The 23,804-nt window shown below is 40.6% G+C and overlaps 1 protein-coding gene across 6 annotated transcripts; it reads left to right on the top strand.

Annotated features, from left to right (window-relative positions):
- The first annotated feature begins 5,945 nt into the window (after window positions 1–5,945).
- On the top strand, window positions 5,946–22,570 carry LOC113944007 (tip elongation aberrant protein 3-like). Of its 6 annotated transcripts, none has more exons than XM_027636536.1 (9): window positions 5,946–5,964; window positions 6,559–6,666; window positions 14,772–15,034; window positions 15,809–15,888; window positions 16,647–16,725; window positions 18,230–18,276; window positions 19,026–19,146; window positions 20,050–20,236; window positions 20,577–22,570. In XM_027636536.1, exons 3-9 carry the CDS (start codon window positions 14,872–14,874, stop codon window positions 21,259–21,261), a joined length of 1,362 nt encoding a protein of 453 aa, XP_027492337.1. In that variant the 5' UTR covers window positions 5,946–5,964; window positions 6,559–6,666; window positions 14,772–14,871; the 3' UTR covers window positions 21,262–22,570. The 6 variants fall into 6 exon arrangements, with proteins under 6 accessions (XP_027492337.1, XP_027492336.1, XP_027492341.1 ...); XM_027636535.1 differs by lacking the exon at window positions 5,946–5,964 and adding an exon at window positions 6,149–6,415; XM_027636540.1 differs by lacking the exon at window positions 5,946–5,964 and having other exon boundaries at window positions 6,149–6,666; window positions 20,817–22,570.
- Window positions 22,571–23,804: the final 1,234 nt, after the last annotated feature.

Below are 23,804 nucleotides of genomic sequence, written 5' to 3'. Positions count from 1 at the left end.
AAATGGAAATTTCTTGCAAGTCTTCAAGTAGTGCCAAGCATGATTTTTATTTTCTTTCCCCCCCCACCTCCTTTCATTTTTCCAAATTAACTTCTCCAGTTTAGTATTTCTGTGGCTGATACACGTACCAGAACATGCATTTGTGCCTACGTGACTTAGATAATCAGATCAGGTATATTAACACTGCCACAAACTTGGAGTGTTTCCTTGAGCAAATCCCTCAATTTCCCTGGATCCCACTTCTCCACTTATGCTACCTAGAGCTTGTATGCTCTCCTCAATAGCATCTCTCTCAACTACCAATATCTGCAATAGCTGGTACGTAGAAACCACAAATAAGAACATAGCCCTGGGATGTTGCCATAAAACAGATTTTAAAAATTAAGTTAATTACCACCTATTCAGTGAATGGCAACAGTACATAAAATGTGGCGGAGACTCAGGTTCTTTACAGGGTAATTGCAGACCATCCTGTCTGTGAATCCTGTAAGTCCCAGAATAAAGATGGAAGGGCAGAAATGTGGGAAGACAATAATTTCCATCCTATTCTCTGAATAGATTCAAGTTACTGTGTTATTCAGCCATTACAGTCAATGCTTAATTTAGAGCATCTTCCCTGGGTGACCAAGTTATGGTAGAGCCATGATGACCCTAAGAATAAGCCAAAACCAGGGAGGGAAGGAAAAGTGGGCTGAAACATTCTCACCCTGAGCCTGCCAGGTCTGCCTCTGAGTGCATTTAGCACAAGTACAGAAACTCTTCTGTCAAGCATCACAGAATTAGTGGGATATTATTCTCATATACAAAAAGAGAACTGAGGTGACAGTATACAAGTGATAACCACAAATATACATTAAAGATCCCAAGTCCATGGAACTGTGAATTTCCCAAGAATAAGCTTTAGCCCATATTTACACAATTTCCTTCTTCCATATATGCCAAGTAAATCACAAGAGCTGGCTGTGATAAAACGTTCTGAGCACTTCCTTCCCTGGCTGAAACCAGAGATATGTTACCAGCCCCAAAATAGAAAATGCCTCAGCTTAAATTGACTACTAGTTCCCTTGATAGTTTTGGTGAAAGTGAAGGTGGACAAGACAACTTTGCTGGAGGAGTTCTTGAACATGTCAGATATTCCTAACAGTTAGAGTACTGTACAGTTTTGGGGTTGGAAGAACTGAAGATCTTTATGGTAGACAGGTGTCACCATCTATGCCAACAGAAAAGGAATAGAAGCACAGATTTAATGAAGATATTTCCCTGATGTTCAAATGCAGTTGCAGAAATTTCCCGGTACTCTCCCATACAGCACATTGATACACAACACCTGTACAGAATGTTAAGCCAAACGGGTTGTCTTTAATAAAGAGTTATTGTGAATAGCATTCTATTCCACTAGGGAGCTAAGATAATCACCACTTTTTAAAATGTAGATTTAGTCCAAGATTGATTCCTTCTCAAAAAACCTAAATACTTTCTGAAAAAAAATGTTGACTTTCACAGAAGGATTATTCTATGTGAAAAGAATTGAGGCATTTTTCAAATATTTCAAAATAAATGCATAATATTTGTGATTAGAAATTACTGAAACCGAACACTTGAAATATATAGACTGGAAACCTTAAAACAAAGACTTCAAATGTTGACTTTTGAAATTAAGGTAACTTCCTGTCTTACAGCCAGTCATAGTAGAACTTACTTGTATCTTTAAAGAATAGTGTGTATAATACAGCAACCTTAAGGGTAAAATCACTGGCATACAACAAGGCATTAAAGGTCAATTTTTAGAATTTAGTGTGGACTGTAACAACACAGAAGAACTGAAGCTCAGTGCTCTTGGTCTTTCATGGCTACAGCCTCTGTGCCTGCTCCTTGTATTTAAGTTTCATAAATTGTTCAGAACTTTATCGATAGAATTAACAGTCAAAACAACATTTCTTAACATCTGGTTCATATTCTTGTCCCAGTTATGCTGGTGCAACTCTAAATTAAACTGAATGCCTTACATGAATTCACTCTAAATTTATGATGGTATTCGGAAGAAGTGGACTTGGTTCCTGGTCTTTAAAAAATGTTAGTGTTTGCAGCCAAATAAAATCACATGTGGTTACATCCTCTGTGGCACAAGATTGCCATCCAGCGGTAATTCCCAAACCTGTATTTACCAAAGGCATTCCCAGACAGTTGACCAGCAGCCGGTACTGGTTTTACCTCCCAGTCTGACAGCTTCAGATCCAAACTCCCGATAGCTATTGCTGGGCTGAGAGGAACATTTCTGTTTAAAAATCATAACTTATCTTTCTTCTTTTTTTTTTTTTTTAACCAGTTTTCCATATTGAAATAATTTAGACAATGAATGTAGATTGTTGCTTCCTTAAGAGCAGGAACACGCTGAAGGGGGCGGCCCCTGGCACAGCTACACTCAATACACACCACCATCGTAGGGCTGCAGCTCAGCTAAAACACTCAGCTGCTCCTCAGCCCTCTCTGACGGCGTGGCGTTAGTCAGATCTGAAAGGAACACACCAACACTAATTTAAGCATCCTTGTACGGAGCTTCACCACCTGCTCTGGAGTGCCCTGGGCAGGGGATGGAGCTGAGAGTGCGAGTGATCAAGCTTTGAGGCTGGTTTCATGTGAATACTTACGCACTCAGACATCAATGTGACTACTGATATCTTTGATCTGCAAAGAACAGGCCCTGAACTCAGACCTTCCACTTCCTGCATAAATGCTTTACCTGCTCTAGTAGATCATAAAACTGTCTTTTAGAGGGAATGGGTACAGTTGCAGTTGTGAAGACTCAGTCTGACTGGCATCCATTAGAGGGGTTTGAGGATTACCCCTTGAACTGAGCCACTCTGGAGAGCTGAATGGAGCGACACTAAGTTTTTAGTTCCTCATTGAGTTAAGATATGAAAGAATGCCAAGCTGCTTAGTCCTGTTGAACTGGTGCAGACCTAGGTACACAGAGAGGCTCTATGCAGCAGAGTATAGCTTATGTGAAAATAGGAAAGGTGGTTTGGGAATCTAGGCATGATGCAAGGTTAGACACAGCTCACTGGGGGTTTTCCACCATCTCTGTTTTAGATTTTAAAGCTCAAATTTTGCCCTAAACCCTTATTTTTTTTACTTGGTCTGTAGCCAATAAAATAAATTCTGGTTAAAACCTCATGTAAAACCCCAGGCTGATTGTACTGATCTACCTTATTCTCTGTCTTACTCTCCCCCCCATCTGTAGTGTTTTCCTTTGTAGTTAACCTACTCTTGCAATGCGGATGTGTATGAATGACTATGAATGATTCATGGGTCTGTTCGGCCTGATTGCCCTCAGATTAAATCATTTCATACAATGTTCCTGTTGGTGTTCTACATGCATCTTACTTCTAAATAGAAATTAAGTTATCTGGGGTTGTGGAGGCACCATTGCAGTCAACACTTACAAGGCCAAGCTCATCTCAGTGAACGGCCATTTCTGCCATGTTTCTTCAGGAGCTGCAGAAACAGGAAAACTGATACTTTAATTTCTAGGTACAGTTCCATTTTGATGCATCTCTTGCAGTAGCATGTGAGATGAGATGCTGAAGGTCCAGCTTTCTCCTATGAGCTATACAACACTGCAGTTTCTCACTCTAGCTTCTGTAAGAGACCAGTGGGCTGCACGTAAAGAAAATGACAATTTCCCATTATTTCTATGACCACATTCTACTTCACATTTCACTCTGTTCAAGAACGACCAAGTATACACTAAAATGGTACAAATAAATTATTTCACCTAGAATTGGTCTAGCCTAAGCAGTCATATCGAAAAAAGAAATTAAACACAAACATCTTGCATTGAAGGATAAATACTCAAATGCTGAAAATGAGAGTCATTGTTAAGGACTGAAATTAATATGAAACAATGAGTCTTTTATGTGTCTTAGTTCCACAGTAGGTAAGACAAAAAACAAAACAGTGTCCTAAGACATTTTCAATGTAGTTTGATTAATTTTCTGCTAATGAAACCAATGCTGCAATCAGCAATTCATTCAAAATTTAAGAAAAAAATGAAAAAAATTAAGAAGAAAAAACAATTAAGAAAAATTGTTTCAAAACAAAGCTTCAAAACAAAGTAGAATCCAAAATCTTATTACCAGAAACATAGGTACTACTTGGTGTCTTTGGGATTGACACGTGTCCTCACATTTGTCCCATAATACAGGACAAATTTTTGCCAGTCTTTTCTTGGGCAAGCTGCCTTCTTCTAGATAAAATTTTATTGCTGGCTCCTGTGCACAGGTAGAGCAGCCTTATCTTCTTGGAATGGGAGTGCTCTGTCATTGCAAAAGGCTGCAGTGGGCAGCTGAAGTGATAGGATTAATACTGATTTGTTGTCCAAGGGAAGCTTTGGAGCAAAGGTGGGATTCAGAGACAATCACAATTTACATTTTCTGACACCTTTTTTTGAGGCTTGCTATTTTGGAAATAAAAAATATTGATTGAGGGGTGTTTAATTTAGTGAAACCTTGACAATTTTCATATTTGATCGGACTAGAAATGAAAGGACAACTGGCATAATCTCACCCTTTCAAAGGAAGAGTCAAAACAAAGTGCTCTCTGCACATACTAAAGATCTGCCACCTCCTATTTCTAGTGTGGACAATACAACACGGAAATAATTAGTTAATCTTTCGTTTAAATAAAGCGTTTGGGGGAAAGGCTAAAAATAAACACTGATTCATTCCTTGTCAGGGAAGTTTCTCCTGTCAATTATCACATTGTTACTGCTGTTTTTAATCTAGTCAGATGGTGAGATTGGCAATCCTTTCTGCAGGGGCTTCTGGGTGTTATTTCGTGGAGAATCTTGCTTGAAGGACTGATTACTGCTTTTATGGGAGCCAGTGGGAGTTTGGCCGCAGTCCTTCACGCATGTTAATTTGAGGGACTTCCAAATGTTAGCTAATGATCTCAGAGTTCTTTTTATGAAATATGTGTGGGTTTGTTTTGGGGTTTTGGTTTTGTTGTTTGTTTGGTTTTTTCTTGAATTCCTAGGAGAATGCAATTAAAAGGGTCTGGAGAAAGTGCTACACTGTAGCTCTGGACTGACCTCTAAATAATGCCTGAGTCTAAGCATGAAAAATTCAGAAGCACATATTGCTACCACACTTGGATATATTATACATAATATACTAAACCCAAATGTATTTGTTTTATTCACATAGTGCAAGCCACATGCTTTGCATTGCTATGGACTGGGTCTATCTGTTGGCCTCCACCTACAGTTACTTGAAAAAGCAATTACATTCGTTCTTTCTTTTTTTTAGGAGCAATACTAAAGAAGAAGTAGTAGCCTCTGCCCCAAAGCAGAAACATGTCAACATGGAAAATAGAGGCACACGTGGGTGGGGGAGTTTCATTCCTGTTTTATAAAACCTTATGTACCTGTAAAGGAGAAACGAGGAAAAAAGCGAGCCGGTGGCAGCTGAAGCAGCTGAGCAGAAAGCCAAGGACACAAGTCCAAGCAAGCGCTGGGGCTGGGGTTCAGAAAAGCATGCAGAGGGATCTTTGGGCTAAACGCTGACTTAAAAGGGCTTGGAATGGAGCACACAAACAAACACCGCTGCCCGTGCTCCCCCTTCCCACCGCCGACAAAAAAAATATTTATATATATATATATATATATATGTTTGTTTCCGGCTGCATTCAGGCCAGAAACGAGATTGTATACGTTCTTCATGACTAACAGGGCAGTGAACGACCACGGCACGCTCCTCCCGGCAAGGCACAGAGCCCGCAGGACCCCAAGCCTCCCGGGCACAGCCTCCCCCGCCGGGGACCCGCCGCCGGGCAGGTCCGGCCGTGTCCCAGCCCCGAGCGCGTCCCCGCCCGCGGGACCCGCGGCAGCATCACCGCCCGAGCGGCCCCAGCGCCGCGCAGGCTCCGGGCAGCGGCCGCGCCCCCGCCGGCCCGCGGGAGGGGACGGTGAGCCCGGGGAGGGTGAGCCCGGGGAGGGAGGAGGCGCCCGGCTGTGCCCCGGGGAGGGGGGTCATTGCCGGCGGCTCCCGGACCCGCGGGGCGGAGGGCCCGCGGCCGGGGATCCCCCCTCGCCCCCGGGGTGGGCTGAGCGCCTGGGGCGGGGGGTGCCCTGTGCGGGCAGAGCCGAGGGGCGGCCGCGGGCTGGGTGAGCTCCCGGCCGCACGCCGGCTCACGGGATTCTGTATTTCTTTCTTTACTTCCCCTTCCGCACGTCCCTGTCAGGACGAGCCCAGCCGTGGTGGGGAGCAGAGGATCAGAGGCGAGGGCGGCGAGGCCTTGCCCGCGGGCGGTGGCCCCAGTGGCCCCCGCAGCATTCAGAGCCCGCCCAGTGCCCGCCGAGGAGCAGCAGCAGCGCCCGGGCGGCCGGAGCTCCGCCGGGAGGAGCAGGGGAAAGGCGGTGAGGGCTCTGAGAGCATCCATGCACGCCCAGCATCCCAGGGAGCACCGAGACAGCCCGCCAGTGCACACAGCGGCACTGCCGTGCAGCGGGGCAGGGGCACAGCTGTGCGCAGCTGGGCACAAAGTCGTTTCCATCCTAAGGTACGAAAGGAAACAAAGCGCATGAAAGGAAGGAAGCGGCCTCAGCGCTCAGCAGCAACGACACCGCTGGGGAGAGGGACCTGCGACTTCCCCGGTGCTGCGCAGGAGGTCCGTGGTAGGGACAGCCAGAGCTCTTTTCCTTGCTTCCAGTTTAGGAGATTCACCACCCTGCTTTTGCTCATTCCCTTTTCTACAATCAACGAGCATAAAGCACAAAATGCCTTCTACCGAGCAAAAGACAAACAAAGAAATGCAACCATCCAAAACCCAAACCAATGTGCATCTGGCTTGGGATGAATACTGGACCATGTCATCTGGGAGTGAGAATTTTTCAGAAAGCCAGACTCCAGTCCAAAATGGACCCTGTCATTTGGAGTCTGAATATGAACACAGCTTGCAAAACATTTTTTCAGGCTTCTGACAAAAGAGTTGGTCCTTCTTTTGCTCTGGTATCTAGGCTACATTGTTCAGGCTCATGCATATCACTGGTTTTATTCACATGAGTAATTCCATTTGAATTTGGAGCGACAACGTGTATGTGTAAAGTTACTCATATGCTTTTTGTCTCCTTTATATATTGAAATTATGTGGGTTTGGGTTTTTTCCATTTGCTGGTGCAGCCCAGTAACTGTTGGCATCAAGGTTATTGTGAGCCATCACGGTTATTATTACTGTTTGTCCACTGACACCTTTGTTTTCCTTGCCAAACTAAAATCCAGCTATGCCTCTCTATGCAATCTATTCCAGCTATGCAATTGTATCATCTGTTTTTATGCAACCATCTTTCACCTGACTGTGTAAATTCATCTTCCCTATAAAAGATCTTTTTGTACTCAGCTTTTCCTCCAGTCATGACTGACAGTCATTCCAGTTGTGCCATCTGAGTCTTTCTCACACAAGTCTCTCATGACTTCTCCCATACAGTGTAATCTAAATTCATACTGATTCTAACATGATATCTGGATGTTTTAATATTTGCCAGCTGGAACATTTTATTATTCTTATTGCCAAATGCCCTCTCTTTCCTCCTTCATATTTCTTCAAGCTACAGCTTCTGCTATTCTCATAGCCTTGTATGTCTTCTCTATCTCATTGATACATGTTTGTCTAAGGGCAAAATGTCTCAGGGACAAGAAAAACGCAAATGTTTATCTTCCATGAAGTGTGGCATTAAGTTTTAAGTGTGGGTGAATGTTTTATTAGATGCTTCTTTTCCTCAGTCAGGGAATAGAAAGAACAAATAAGTAAAATTCAGTGCAGACTTTTTGCTTTTAATGGAAGATAATAGCTTTTCACTGATATGCTCTCAGCTGTCAAGTATATACTCTAATATCCTAATTTGTGCCTGAGGAGAGAAGGCAGGCTGGGCAGCCACTGATTCCTTTTGTCAACCAGAGTCTTTCTTCCTAACCTAGAAAATATTGTGCATTACTATGAGTAGAGCCTCCCTTAGGAAATAAAGTATTTTGAAGTTGTTTCAGCAGCAGGTCACAAGCTGTCAAGAAGATGCATTCAGTCACACCTAAGGACAGATTTATTACATTCAATCTCCAGGGCATCTGCCTACTGGATCTTGAAAGAACCCAGCTGGTTAGTTTTTGTGAAAGCCCTAAATGATGCCTTCTAGGAACATTGAAAACTGCTATTTCCAGGGGAAGGGGTGATGACCCCTGTATTGAAATGACCTGTTCCAGTGGTGACAGGACAAATTACTTCCAAGGAAAGGGTAAAAGGCCAAATACATCTTGAGACTGCACTATGATCATGGCAGGAGTTTCTCATTTCTTTTATCTTAAAATGTGAGAACCAGGAACTCTATTTCCTCCCTCTGTCATATCTAGAGCATGAAAAATCACCTGTTTGTCTCCAGTAACTCCTGAAGAGCCGTCTTCCTGCAGGAACACTTTACAGTCAGGGTGTCCATCCCAGCTATGTGGCAAGACCACAACAGAGACTGAGTTCTGCCTATGGATGGAGGATCCTAAACAGGATCCTAAATAAGATCTGAAAAGCAGATTAGATTCCTGAAGTAAATATTCTAATAAGGACCAAACCCCCCCCCCCCATACAGTCTTTGATTATGAGCATAAACTTTTGATCAGGCATGGCTGGTGCCCTGGATTTATATATCCATCACATGCTATACTTTTGCCACCTATGGATGTGTATTTAGGGAAGCTCTTTCTCAGAAACTTCATTCAAAATTGAATTGCAGTCAAATGATTATTGCAGTGCTGGAAATCATAATTAACAGATTACCTAAGGAGATCTATTAATCAAAACTGTATATACTGATTTTTATTTATTAAAAAGCCTCATTCTAAAAAATGAAACAAACCAAACAAACAAACCAAACTCACCAACAACTGAAATTTTAAGTTACTAAGGAAATTAAGGTGGTATAGATGTATCTATTTTTGTCTGTACCATAAAATATATTTCAATACTGTGGCAAAGGTAATTTTCTGATTCATATACTAGAGGTGTATATAAAAATGTAACAATCCCAGAAATATTTTAAACATTGAATTTCTTTTTTCCAGTTACTACCTCCTCCACCATATTTGGGAAATAGATGAAATATTTACTGTATTGCTCCAAGTTTGTATTTTTGTATTTGTTTCATTAAAAATTAGAAATATCCTTAGCACATAGAACATACAACTGGATATACTTATACTTCTTTATTTAATAAGTTAATTTATTATACTAAAGAACTCACTTGGTAGTAGAGATGAAGTAGTGCTACACAGCACTGCTGACTGCAAAAGATTTTCTTTTCTGGGTGAAAGCTTCTAGAAAAAACCCAAAGGACAATATATTAGCAATGTCAATTTGCAAAAATTCATTTTGGAATGATATGCAAACATATAAATCTATTATGAACTTTTAAAATTAGAGCTGTAATATTAATGTGATCTGAATTAAAGAAATGCAGTACCTTGCCTGCAGAGCTCCAGAAACAGGCAGTGAGCTTTTCTCAGGGCGAGATCCGTGATACTCTTGTCTGTTTTGCAGTGAAGATGCCCGTGCCCTAGGTAGGACTCCAGAAGTAGCAGTTACATACAGAGGCTTACTGCATATAGAAACTGTAATTATATGTGGCTGTTTCAGAAGAGTCACGCCCTTTAAAATACCTGCTCACTTCAAAAAGCATTTTGAAGCCCTAGATAATGTTTGCGAATACTACCTTAAACTTTAAAATTCAGCTTAGAGCTATTCAACATAAATGCCTCACAGTTTTTCTGTAAATTTTTAATATCTCCACTCTAAACAAACAGCAGGGTTGTTACTGTTTTACTTGAAAGTAACTGTAATTCTTCTGAACCCTGAAATCGGGATGGAGCCGTGTCCCCTGCTTTGATTTGTTATTTTACAAACCCTCTTTTTGTCCTTCAGCTTCTCCCTGTAAGGAGCAATATTGTTTTCCATCTCCTTCCTTTTGTCTTCAATGCTTCAGTTGAAAGCTCAGACATGTAGAAACTGCATTTTTTTTACAACACATAGCAAAGCCAGGCCCTTATTTCAATTCAGAATCCTAATAATACAGAAATATTACAGATACCCTATGGTCTTAGAGCCATTCAGACTTCTAGATTGAAACTCTAAAGCTGAGCTTCTCTGAAAATTAGTTCCTGTATTTTGAAAAAAAAAAAACAACAAACCAAACCCAAACCAAAAAACCCCACCCTAGACACAGTTCATAGCATTTTGAGTTCAGGAAATAATAAAATAGCAAACCTGAGGATACTAAAATTTATCACACATATAGTAAAAGCATTGCAAGTAAACATGATATACTGAAAAAAAGCCTGGATTTTTTAAACTATTCTAAACAAGTTGGGTGTGTTTTTAAAACTTTGTAACTACCTTGCAAGTCCTCAGTCAAAGTTTCCTCATTCATGCAGGCAGTCCTAATAGAACAAGCATTACAATAAAAGCACCACAGGAAGGGTTTCTATGATAAGTACAAACAGGAAGATCTGTTATTGTTTTTGAAGAGCAGTAAAACATCAAGTTGCCCAGTAAGAAAATGCATGGAGAGGTTCAAGGCTTGAGTTCAGAAAACTGGGTCATTAACAAAAAATCTCCAAAACAGAACAAGATTTCCTTTTTTTTCCCCACCCCAATATGAGTGGTTTCTTATCTCATTATATTTCAAAAGGCTCAATCATTTTAAAAATGAAACTTTTCTGAGTATATTGAAAACAGATGGAAATGAATCAGGGGGCTGAGGCAGAAAAAAGCTTTAATGAAGATCTATTTAAGCAATACTTTAAATAAATAAATAATTTGTCTGAGAAACCACATCTTACAGAAATATAAATAATTATATAATGATCATATAAACTACATTTCCTGATGTAATTCCTGTCTTGCTACATTTCCTGAATTATTTGTATTATGAAACAGTAGTGGGGCGCCATTAATTGATACGCACTCAGTGCTATAGTTACTGTGCTAATTGCATCTCTCCAGGCCCTCGACTCACAGCTCCTCTAGCCCTTTAACAATTGGGGTTGATTGCACAGGAGCTATTTTTAGAATGAAATGGCAGAAGAGTTTGGAGAGCAGCAGACATTTTTGTGTGTGCTACAGCTGTTTCGGGGAAAAAAAATAGTTGGATAAAAATGTTCTGAGTTGTCTTTTTGTATATTTTTTTTTTTTTAATTCTGCTGAAGTTAGAGCTTCCTATTGGATAACTGATTTTGTAGCAAGTTGAAGCTGAGGTCAGTGTTGCATGACACAGAGGACATCCCTGGTGACATTGTTCTCAGAAGAGTTGCAGTTTTCTTTTGGAAATGGCACTGTTAAGGCTGACAGTAGATGAACTCTGGTGAGCCTGGTTCTATAGAAAGGCAGTCCAGGAGTCACGTTTGCATTTTAAAATACCAGTGATGAAAGGCAAGATTCATGATTGACTTCGTGGGGTTTTTTCCCCCAACTCTGAAATGAAGCAGTTTGTTAACTGAGTGTTAGTGAGTGTAGGTCTGCTTCCAAGAATGATTCAGCTGAGAGTAAATGGCCATGATTCCCAAGGGTTAGTCGATGCTCAAAAGGTGCGACTGGGAGGAGACACACATTCAGTTCATCCCCGATCGGCCTTTTGTTACCCCATCCAGCATTCCTGCCTTACACAGAGTTCAGCTGGGGTAGATAAACAACTAGACAGGATTTTGTTGCTATTCTACTATAGGAAATCAGGGCTGTCTTCTTCTCTGAATGTTTGTATAATAGAAGGCAAGGTTTGTAGGAAGAATAACAGGCAGAAATATGTAGGAAGAGGGATAATGCTTTATAGCTGAGGAAAAAATCCCTCAAGGGGCAAGCCGATTTTACTTTTTTTCTAAAGTATTAATAACCTATCACCTTTCTCACAGTAAATTATATCAATAATAGTAATACCTTGGCACTGTCACACAGCACTACATCAGCAAATTTGAAGTGCTGTACTAAGGAAGTGACCGTCCCCATTTAGCTGTGGAAGTAAATGAATTGGCTGTGGTTACACAGAAGCTTGGCAGAGTTAGGGGGAGAATCTGTGTTTCATGACTTCAGCTGCTTTTCCCTTTTCAATTTCATGCCAGAAAGCATTATGGACTTACACACCTGTAATGTGTCACTACTTCATAGCTGCTAATTCCCCTGGAAATGAGAAATGCACACGTTGGTAAACGCTGCCCATCTTTGTATCCTTTCAGAGAAAATACAAAGAATAGACTTCAGTTTTTACTGTAATAGCTTACAATACTGGTTTGCATAAAAAAAAAATAACAAAAATTGGGTAGTTAATCTTGCCAAAAAATGCTGCAAGAGATTTCCAGCATCTTTTTGTTGCTGAATACATTCCAGTCTTACAAATGATAAATTTCAGAGATAAATTGGATGATAAATGAACTTAGATACATTAATTTCATATTAATATGAAATATGACTATCTTCTGTATTAGCTTGTTTTACTGCAATCTTTGTTTTTCCTCAAATTATGTACAACTTGCCCTGGACTTAGAAGTTACCGTTAGATAAATTACCACTTAAGCAGGTAGACTGTGGTGTATAGGTCTTCCTTCTTTCTCCCCAGATTTTATGTTGGCACTTTGCTGACAGTTACTTCCCAAGTGGGAATGGCCACTGTACAGGGCAGCTGTGAACTGGAGCGGCTGAGTTTTGGATACACACCTTGCTTCTACACCTGGTGGAGCAGCAAATGGGGGCAGTCATGTTGGGGCTGATCTGCCAGTACTCATCTGCTACAGCCTCAAGGAAGGAGGTGGTGTGAAGGGACAACAGAGAGCCTCGTTGTTATGGATGGAGGGAAGGATAGCTTGTGAATTTGCCTAGGACAAATCCAGGCTTTCAGGAACAAGGGAATACTTGAACACAGGAGAAAACATTTGAAGAAGGGGGTATGCTGTTGTGCTGCTTGATATATAATCCCTTCCAAACAAGGGATGTTGGCACAGAGGCAGAGTACTGAAAACTCTGTAAAATAAAAATCTTGCTTTCAGTGCAGCAGTGAAAGAGAAAACATGCAGGATTCCAAGAGAAAAATAAAAGGAAGGGTTATCATAGAAGTACATAGAAAAATAAATAAAGGGTTATGTAGCTGTTACTCAGCATGTTTATGAACGTATAAACATATAAACTGTTCTACGGAACAGAAATATTTTGTAGCTTTTTTCTTTTGTATTTAACTGCTCATTCATCTTTGACTCCAAGAGAACACTGCTCATTCTTTTTTATAACACAGCAACTTTTGATGGAGATGTAAATACTTCGTATTCTCCACCCCTTTCCCTGAAATCAGACACACACAGGGCAAACAGGGCTTATGTTGGCCTTCCCTGGCATATGTGTGGCTAAATATAGTTTTACACAATGAACTTCAAGGCACAGTTCATATGTCTGAAGTCACACTGTGGTGGAGTGTCTAGTAAAAACACTTGCATATAGATCAGAAGAAGAGGGTTTCATTTTACCTCCTTGGACGTTGCTGGATTTGCTGGGAAAATTTCCAGCCTTTGTCACTGCTTTGCTCTATAAGGCCATGGGCAGCAGCTGACATGAACGTTCTCTGTGGATGTAAATGGTTTTACTGCTGTATATCCAGGGCAAATTTGGTATTTCTGCTGTGTTGCTTGTTTGCGTTTTTTTTAAATTAATTTATTTAGAAATAATTGTGCCAAGTAGGCACAGGTTTTTCACATTTACCCTGGAAATAGTCTTCAATCAAAAGCATGGATTTGCTGCATGATCATTATGGTGAGCTGTGACTTTATCTATGACTTTATCCACTGGGATTCTAAATACATGCCTACATACACCAGAGAAGTTAAGTATGGAAAACACTGTAACTGTGGAAGAACAGGCATTACTTTGCAGTACTGAAGAGTTAACCATGTGTCCATACTGACAGACTCTCACCTATCTATTTCCATCCTAGGTTCTCAATGCAGCTGGAATGTGGCTTTCACTGGAAGAGTCTTGGAACTGGGAGACTTTGTCACCTCATTTGGTGACATGTGTCTCCTCAGACACACTACCAACACAAATCGCAGTATTTGCTCTAATGCTGATTTTTTTTGTGTGTGTTTGCTTTGTAAAATAATCTACGTTAAAATATATCATAGCCACTCTTTTGAAGCAGATTATTAGAGGAATGTTTTCCTGGTATTTGTGTCTTCACAGAACACAGTGACATCTTGTGGCATGGGAAGGGCTAGTGTCATTTTTTCCAGATCCATCCTCATTTCAGCAGGTTTAGACATAAAAGTCTACACAAATTCTGGACACCTGCTAATGCATTACTTTTATCTCTAATATTCACTCTTTCAATTATTTTTTTTAAGGACATGTTTTTTTTAAATATTTTAGTAGTAAAAAAAGACCAAGCCTTCGTTTCTACCATATCACAAACCTAGGGTGTTGGAGTTTATCTCTTCAGCTCACTGATATTCTTTGGAAAACTTTCAGCTCCAGTAATATTCCTGTCCCAGCCTCACGGATATAAGACTCTGAGAGTCAGAATTTCAGATGCTTTACTTAAGTTAGTGTATTATCACACATGGAAAAAATTGTCATGTTGCTTTTGATGGGACTGAAAAGAAAACATGGTAATATTTTATTGCAAGGCAGAGACTTTTCTTTTTTTCTATCTTTCTTTTTTCTTTTTTTTTTTTTTAACCTTTAAATTACTTTTTGTCTTTTTGCAGACCAAACAGGGTTCAAGCCCTGTCCCTGATGTTTTGGGAACCTCCTCTGACATGGCTGCCCTTTACAAGTTGATCCTTGGATAAGATCCTAGTTGTCAGCATGAAAGGAAAAACTGAACACTGTGGCTGGAAATCTGCCCCCCAGCAGAAGCCCTGTCCCTGCGATCGATATAAACACGCCTGTGTCGTTTGCAGAGGGTTTGTTTATCTCCATGGAGGGCGGAACATGACCAGTCTGAGGGATTTTTGGCGCTACAACATCGGTGAGTTGGTCCCTTCACCTGTGTGTCAGGATTAGAGATTCTACATCCAGTCATCATGAAATTGGGGATACTCCACAGTTATCAGATTATTCCCATTTAAAGTATCTCCATAAAAATAATGGATAAACTGCATTTTGTTCATTGGGCAGATGGTATGTGTTCGTTCCTGTTGCAAGTGTCTCAGAAAGTTTAGATTTTAGTTCAGTTCCTTTTGTTTTGTTGGGTTTTTTTTTGTTTTTTTTTTTTTTTTTTTCTTGACCAGAAATACTGAGTCATTTAAAATATCGTGGTTCTAGCAAGGGATATCAAAGAGCTTTCCTGACTCTCTTGTGCAGGAATATTTTATGCATGTAAAAGAGCACAAAGGCAACACATGAATACAATACCTTGTAGGTTTATACTAACAATGCACTATCAAGTATGACCCTTTGTTTTATTTGACTTAATATGTGGTCTGACTTGTACAGTTGTTGTTTCTGAAATAACCCAGAATTTTCCTGGAGTTCATTATCATAGACTTGTTGAGTTTTGACGTAATAACAATTAAAATACAAGCAGTAACAACATCAATTTCTATTACATTTAAGTTTGCTAAATAGAAAAATGCATATATTTAACTTTTGGGAACTTCTTCTGAACTAACAGAGAGGAAATGACAAACCACTTCATTTTCCTCATTGAACTGGCAGCACAGCCACATTCAAAGCTCATCTTTTCACCTTTTCTCAAATGTTTATGTCAAGGGCACCACTTAACTTCAGCTTTGGTTTATAGCAAAAAATGAATGGGAAATGCTGGATTGCTCAGGAGATGGCCCAGAAGAATTGGAAGAACATTCAATGGTGGCTTATAAGGTAGTAGACCAAGATTTATATTATCCATATCCTCACATTTTATTTCCTACTATACAATGCAATAAAATGCCATAGATTATTATGTACTGAAATACTATACCCAGAAAATATTTTTGTGTTGGTGCAGTTCTGGATGTAGCTGTACCAGTGTTTTGGAATCTTTCTGAATAAAGTGACAGTAATTTCCTCAGTCAGTTCTCAGTATGTAACAGTAATACAAGATAAAGACCTTGGCAGCACATTCTTTGACTTAGCTGTACAGTTGTAACAGTTGCTCTGAATTCATTTGCATGATCAGCTATGGCATAAAAACATTCACTTAAGAGCTTGCATAGAAGAGGGACGGGGGAGTGAAGGCAAATAAGAATTACAGCCATGTCTCTGAGGGGAAAACAGAATTTAGTATATCAGGAGCTGCAATGCAATGAAATATTTCTATAAACATGCAAAATCTAATATTACCTGAGCAATGAGTCAGAGAGCTCCAGATCCACATCCTTGAAGCTGTCCCAGGCTGACAAGGAAGTAAGTGGTTCTGGAATGCTGTCCCCGTTAGAACAGCAGAATATTCATCAGGGTTTCCTACTGGGAGAGAATAAAGACAAAATTAAAAGTTGGTGGCTTTTTGGGATTGCCTCTTTAATTATTAACAGATCATCATACACATTATTGTTAATTATATTTTGGTGATAGCAGCCTTTTCATTTAGGAATTGTTTTTAAAATTATTTTCAGTGACAAATATTTTTCATTTTGCAGGGCAACCTGTATATTTTTGGTGGGATGGTGGATTCTGCTTTCACACAAGCAAAACCTCCTCTCTGGACATATGACATTGGTATGATACACAATAACCAGTTTTTTCCGTGGGATATTCCAAGTCCATAGATACTAATAAACAGTAAGAACCAAACTGTTTTCTGCTGCTTGTAGCATAGCCTTTCCCCAAGCTTTACAAGATGTAATGTGTGTAATACTGTGTGCATATTTTCCCCCTAAAATTAGGTTGTTAAGCTATCAAAAAGTCACCTCTTACTTCAATTACAGAATTGAATGTGAAAGTTTTATGTATTTTAAGGTCTCAGAATTTCCATTCCTCCTGCCTCCTTCTGAAGTTTACAATTTGATCATAAAACCCAATAATTCATATAGTATTTAATTTTTTAATGTTACATGAATTTTAAAAACCAAGCCCTTTGTTTCATTACGGAAGAAAGCAGTATATCTCATTTTGTAATTTTAAAGAAACACATAAGCTGGAGCAGGAAAAATCAAGTATAATTAAATAAGAAGGTGGGAAATTACCATCAACATTTTATAACACAGGTTTTCTTCTCATAAGAACACACATTTGGGATGTCTTAAGTGTGTATTCTAATAAAAGCAGTGCAGCATTTGAATTTAATAGCAATGTCATACATGATTGTGTTCTCCCTTTGGAAATCCTGCGTATAGTAATGGCTGCTTATTTTGATGTCAGATGGAGGAGAAAAGAGAGAGATACTGAGCTCTTCTTGACCTGGTAAATCTTGTGACCAGACCAAGATTTAAGTTTCCTGGCTTCTTTTGCTACTTCACTACGTAAACTTAAGTCAATGGGTTTTTTTCAATCCTTCATTTATGTTTTCCACCATTTGTCTGAGATACCTGCTGGAAAAACAGAGAGCCTCAGATAGAACATATCTTAAAGGAGAAAGCATCTTATTACTCACATTATTTATCAGTGAAAATTGGGAATGAGTTATTCAAAATGTGTTGTGCGTCTAGCTTTTTCATAGTTATTATTTAAAATCCTTTGGCAAGTATAGCTTTAAGGAATGCAAGCTTTCACTGCTTTCTCATTCTTCCTCTGGTGCTGGGTACCTGATATTTCCTCTCCTTCATGGTGATCACAAATCTGTGATTTCTGACTGTTATTTGGGTGCTACCCTTAGGGGATCTATGAAAAAGAACAAGAAAGAATAATGCTGTTGTCCTAAGGATAAGTAGAAGAAGCCATATGTTCATCAGGAAATCTGGGAGTCCTGCAAGTTCAGATAATGCTGAAAATCACAGGTTATTTCTGCATTCTGAAATTTAGCCTTAGGAAACAGGAATACAGTATGGTACCTCTATGATTCAATATCAGATAAGGATACAGGAAAATCATTCCAACTGTGTCTCCTGCGAGTCTCTTGGTGCTGCTGTCTTAGCAGGGAGCAGATTTCTTCAGCCTTATCAGTAGAAAACGCCAGGATGAGACTTACTTGAAAATTAGATCTGTAATTTGAAAAATTACTGTTGGAGGAGTGTCCTCTTGTGGTCCAGGAACTAAACTGCGCTTTATTAAATCAATCCCCTAGATTCCACAAGATGGACAGAGTGCCGTAACGTACCAGCAGAGAAGGAGGTAAGGAGCCAGGAAGTGGGGAATGTGTGAATCAAATGCCTGTTGCTTTGTTGATTAAACAGATTGCTTTGAAATATGTTCCCCCAAACAGTTCCAATCTCATCTCTTCAGAGACATGTGGCTATACTTTATTTCTTTGCACTTTCAATAACTAAGGCTTTTTCCTTCTTCAAAACAGTGTTTAAAAATACTGCTCTTAAATTTTAAGTCGTATATGAGAAGTTAAGTCCTCTTCTCTGCTGCTGCTTCTGTTTTTCTGAAATCCTTATCAAGAATACTAATTTTAAATGGAATATTGCAACCATACGTGAAGCCTGTGCTTTTAAAAGTAGGGTTGTGAAAACAGATTGGCAGTCACACTAATACATTTTGGAATGTGAAGTGCTGCAGCATTTTTCATTTCTTCAGTCTGAACACGTGGACTCACCAACTTGCTGCCACTTCTAATTGAAACCTGAGTGGAAGTGTTTATGTCTTGGTCTTTTGAGATTGGTTTTATATCACTACATGTAAAGAATCACTCATTTTTTGCTACTGAAACTTTGTCCTCAAAATGTTTCTACACCTTGAAATTACACACAAAAAATTATTAAGATGTGACACAGTTACTGCTCTTGTTACCTGTGGTGGAGGAGTCAAGAGAAAGTTTGGGACTGCAGGGTCATTTGTGGGGAAAAAAAAAAGTATATTTCCAAGACTGACATTGCTACTGATATGACTTAACAGGCTTTTGTCTTAAATTGTTTTAGAGCTTGGTGCCAGCTAACAGAAAAGGTCACAGTGCAGTAGTGTACCATTCCAGCATGTATATCTTCGGGGGATACTTCGGCATCAAAGGCATTTCGCAGGAATTTTGGACTTTCCATTTTGGTAAGTTAAAAAACTAGGATAAGGTTTTGAACCAGTATAAAACAACAACTGCTGCAGGAGAGCATGGCCTTCCCTATTAGGAAAATTCTTATCAGTAGAAATGCTGTAAATTAGTTTTGGCTGCTGTTTGGCAGCATTTAATTATGAATTCTGTCAATTCAATTAATACCTGGCTGAAATTAGACTATTACACTGGAAGAAATTTTACAGTATTTGCCAGTTTTAGAGGAAAATCAGGGATAATGTTTTGTTCATTATTCACTAAATTCTTCAGGGATTACTAAAAACTTTCAGGAGCAGCAGAGACCCTGACTTCAGCCTGTTAATGCCATCTTTTGAGTCTCAAATCTCAGACTGACCGTGGGGAGCCCAACCTTTCAGGAGATGCTTTCATTAGCATATTCATCACCAATCTGGTGTTGCAAACCAGATGATTCCCAGAGACTTCTTAAATGGATAACTTTTGTTATCTGGTGGCCATTTTGTCATTATTTTGAAACAAATGATGGGTTTATCTCATCCTTCATTCCCTCACAGGGAGAATAAGCACAGACATTAATGAAGTTTTTGTTGACTGATTTTTCCCCTCTTACAGCCAGGAAAGTATCTTTCTGTGTCAGAGTTAATGAATTGAAAAAGCCGTAGGAAAAACTGCTCTGTAAATAAAATTTCCATGGCATCTGTCATATAGCATCTGACATTTTCATTAAAAGTTTATTTCAAAACTGATTTTTTTAAATGCACTTTTTCAGTGTCAGAATTTAAGCTTTTAACTCATACTGAAATAAGCTCAGAGCAGAAACCTTTATTCTCCAATTGAATAGTTACTTTTTTCTTGAAACAAATCCCTTCTCAAATACTCAACTAAATCTGAACCATCTATAAATTAGTATTTTCTTTCAGATACAGGAAAGTGGTTGTGCGTTTCCAGCCCATCTCACAGCACTGGTCCAGGACCTCGGCATGGCCATTCCGCAGTGGTTTATCGTACTGGAATGTACCTCTTCGGAGGACTGATGGGGCTGAGTGAACAGAAGGACTTGTGGAAGTGGGACTTTGTAAGCAGCAGCTGGTCCAACATCAGAACAAGGTAAACTATTTTATGTGTTATACTACATGAGCAGAGAAAGACAGAATTTATCTTATCATTTGATACTGCACGCAGGTGGAGGGGGAGGTGGTGCCCTTTTGGTGGATGTAGGAATTGTTCAGATCAAGATATGGTGCTGCTGCCATCCCTGGGGCTCCAGTTGGCTTTGCTCAGAAGAGCTATTGGCAATGCGTTGATGCAGCTGTCAGCAGTGTAATTCTGGTGTCCCAATGCAGCTGTTCAGCAGCCATTCTTCTGAGCCAAAAGGAAAACGGAGGCTAAAATCAGTGTTAAGTTTCTTGTTGGTCTCCTCTTAACTGCTGCTTTCTCTTATATTTAGCCAAGGACCTCCTCCAGCGGTAGGTCATGCTTCAATAGTCTGCAAAGACTCTATGCTGATTTTTGGTGGAGGGATTTCAAATTCCAGTCCTAGTGATGACCTCTGGAAGTATCATTTCCATACACAGACATGGAAGAAGCTTAGTAGTACTGCAAACTTTCCTCCTAAAATGTATCACTGCATCTTAGGAATTGGTGTTGATTTCCAAACTACCTCAGATTTCACTAATACATCCCCCAGCCACTGGAAGAACGATCAGAAGGACCATGGCCAGCTGGTGCCCATGCCGAGGCACACTCGCTTTGGCAACTACTTCCGCCAGCGGCCCACAGACGGGGCATTTGGCAGCAAGGAGAGCAACGCCATTGAAATGAAAACCTTCAGCTTGCCTCTGGAGCCAGTGGGCTTCCGTGCATTTCAGACCACCTCAGAGGCAGAACTGGACCCAAACAGAGACACAAGCCTTTTGACGAAGGACAAGTCTCTCCCTCTGTTTCCCTCTTCAGAGAGAGGGACTCTGACTGCCGCTCAGGTTGTGGGTGAAGAGGAGGGAAGTGACTGTGGGTGTGCGACCGCCGGGGATGAACTCGGCAGCCGCACCAACACCCTGCTGCTCATCGGGGGCAAACCCTTGTCCAGCTTCGCTGAGATCTCCTTCAGACAAATGGAGTTCGATAGCTTGTGATTGCTTTGATTACAAAGTGAAAGAATAAATTTCCACCACCGTGGCAGTAGGTGGAAAACCAACTGCTTGCAACTGTCTTCAGCTTCCTATCAGCATGCTTGGGAAAAAAATAATTAAACCTTCTCATACTTGCTGTGAACAGATTTTTTACAATGTTAACGAAACCCAACATATATTTAAGTCACAACTTGCATGTAAGTTGTGATTTCTGAGAAGAGCTTGTTGGAATGCTGCTCTTTTTGTTACTTTTCTTCTGGTCAGTTCATATCCTTTCAAATTGCAGTGGCTGATGCTGCCTTGAAAATCAGAACTACAAGTAACCCCTACTGGCTCCACAGCTGCCATTTCAGGGTCAAAGCTTGCTCATTTTGCACTTGCATTAAAGGGAAATACGGTCACATTTGAGGGATTTGATCAATCTTAATGGCAACATTCTCTAAGCTTTTTAAGATTTTGTTTTCTTGAGTGTTATTTGCACAATATATTTGCAACAAGAGATAGCCTTACAACACCACAGAAACCAAATAAACAAGTTAGCGAGTGAAATCTAGAAGATATTAAAGGATTGTATATAAACCATGAGTGCCCCCTGAAAATCATCTGCAGCCTTAGACCAGAGGAAGTACATTATATCTGGAAGAACAAAGGAATTGCCAAGTGAGTGTTGGCTTTAATGACTGAGCACAGGATCAAAAGGGTTTGACTTACCATAACGGGGTGGGGGGGACAGAAAGAGGAGGGTTTGACAGGAGTGGCACAAAGCATGGGCTGTTCTGACTGGTAACTCCTGTTTTAGCCACAAAGGGATTTCTGCTTTTCCAACTCCCATCTCTCTGTTTTGTCAACTCAGGTAGTGATCATTACACATTTCCCCTCTATCTGAGTAAATCTTGAGTTCATGTATAATTTTTCTTTGCTGAAAAGAAAAAGTGGTTTTTTTGAAAGATAATATTGTCCAGTGTTCCAAGCATTTATTTCCATAGAAGTTATTAAGATATGGCCTTCTGACAGAACTTCAGCCATCTGTAAGAAATGCTGCTGTCTGAAACGACTAGAAAGTGTAATACTTCGGAATATTTGAAAAGATTGCTTTTTGAAAGTTTCATAGGAATAAAGGATTTCAAGTGAGAATGTTTACAGATACTTTTCATCATCTCTTCACAAGTAGCTGTCACATGAATTCAATGGGAAAATTATAGATGAATTCGCAAAAAGCTACAAGAGTTATTTGGACCATTCGTGACCCTTGTTTGGAAACAGAGAGGATTGTACTCTTCCACTTAAATAAAGCCTGCTCTGTTTCCTATCAGCATGTGCTTGTTTTCTCCACTTTCACAAATCTAAAATATGTATTTGTATTTTCAAACTGAATAAAGAACTTACCTTTCTGAACAAGGAACATGATCCCACAAGCCCCAGTCATCTCCTAGCACTTCAGCCAGCCTCGAGGGTTGCCCAGGATTTGAATTTCTGCTCCAAGAACAAGAATTTCCCAGTTTGAGGAGGTTTGTTCGGAAAGGACTTCAGTACAGCAACTGAGCTGAGCATGTACTGAGCACTGCAATCTTAGATCAGCAGCTTGTTTTCCTTTTGTTGGCTGACATGTCTGTTTTGGCATTATCCTGAGAGCTGCCATAACATACAGGCTTTTCTCAAGGATTGACAAGGAAAGGAAATTTAACTGGAAAGGGCAACAATAAACCAGTGACTCTTCCAAGTCACATGAAGGCCTCCCAGCAGGTAGAGGTATCCTGGGGATGTGCAAGAGCCCCAGGAAAATGCCATCCAGCCTCTGTCACTCCTTTCTTCCTCCCCCCTCAAACTCTCTTCCCTTTGGCAGCCCCACGAAGGGTTTAACATTTACTCAGAGCCAACGCAGGCGGGACACGAGCCAGCCCAAAGGCAATGGCTTGGCACGGGGAGGAAAAAGCAGCTTGCAGAGTGTGCCCATCTCCCCATCTCCTCCCCTGGCCTCTGCCTGTGTGCCAAGTCAGGTGGCTGCACCAGCACCTTGGGCACCACTTCTTTACCGGAGATCCCAAACCTCTCAGGCTGACCTGATGCTGTAAGGGCCCTTCTGTTCCTGCCTCTGCACAGGGGCTCAGGGAGGGGCTGTGCCTGGAGAGATGTGGGCTCAGGCACAGCCACAGGGTTTGCTTGTGGGAGGACGAGCCACATTTGGTCCCAGTAGTGCTGTGGAAGGGAAGAGAGCTCTGATCCTGGAAGTGGGGTGCTCTGCTACAGCAGCTTTGCTGAAGCCACTGGAGGCTCTTTCTCCCCTTGCTGGCCTGTTCCCATGTCTTTAAAAAACGAGGGTGACCTCAAGCTGGAAGGGAAGGGGTTTGAGATTTTAAGTGACTGCATCCCACATCTGCCCACAAGAGTGCCTGACATCTCAGTTCCTTCTCAGCATGCATGACCCATATTTCAGGTTCTCTCCGAAAAACCTGTATCAGGACCTAGGCACACAATCCTTGCTCATACTACTGTATGACATTTCCTGGGTCATTTCCCCTTTCAAAACTCAGCCAGTGCCATCAGCT

Source organism: Corapipo altera, unplaced genomic scaffold (assembly GCF_003945725.1).
Source record: "Corapipo altera isolate COAL_440 unplaced genomic scaffold, ASM394572v1 45, whole genome shotgun sequence".
Classification (NCBI taxonomy): domain Eukaryota; kingdom Metazoa; phylum Chordata; class Aves; order Passeriformes; family Pipridae; genus Corapipo; species Corapipo altera.
The sequence above is the reverse complement of the archived record's forward strand: the minus strand, read 5'-3'. Positions and strand labels throughout refer to the sequence as shown.

Excerpts from the sequence above, each read along its gene's own strand:
- LOC113944007 (XM_027636536.1), top strand. The coding sequence starts at position 14,872 with ATGAAAGGAAAAACTGAACACTGTGGCTGGAAATCTGCCCCCCAGCAG. Across the intron at positions 18,277-19,025 it reads ACGTACCAGCAGAGAAGGAG|AGCTTGGTGCCAGCTAACAG; the intron begins GTAAGGAGCCAG and ends AAATTGTTTTAG. Across the intron at positions 19,147-20,049 it reads ATTTTGGACTTTCCATTTTG|ATACAGGAAAGTGGTTGTGC; the intron begins GTAAGTTAAAAA and ends ATTTTCTTTCAG.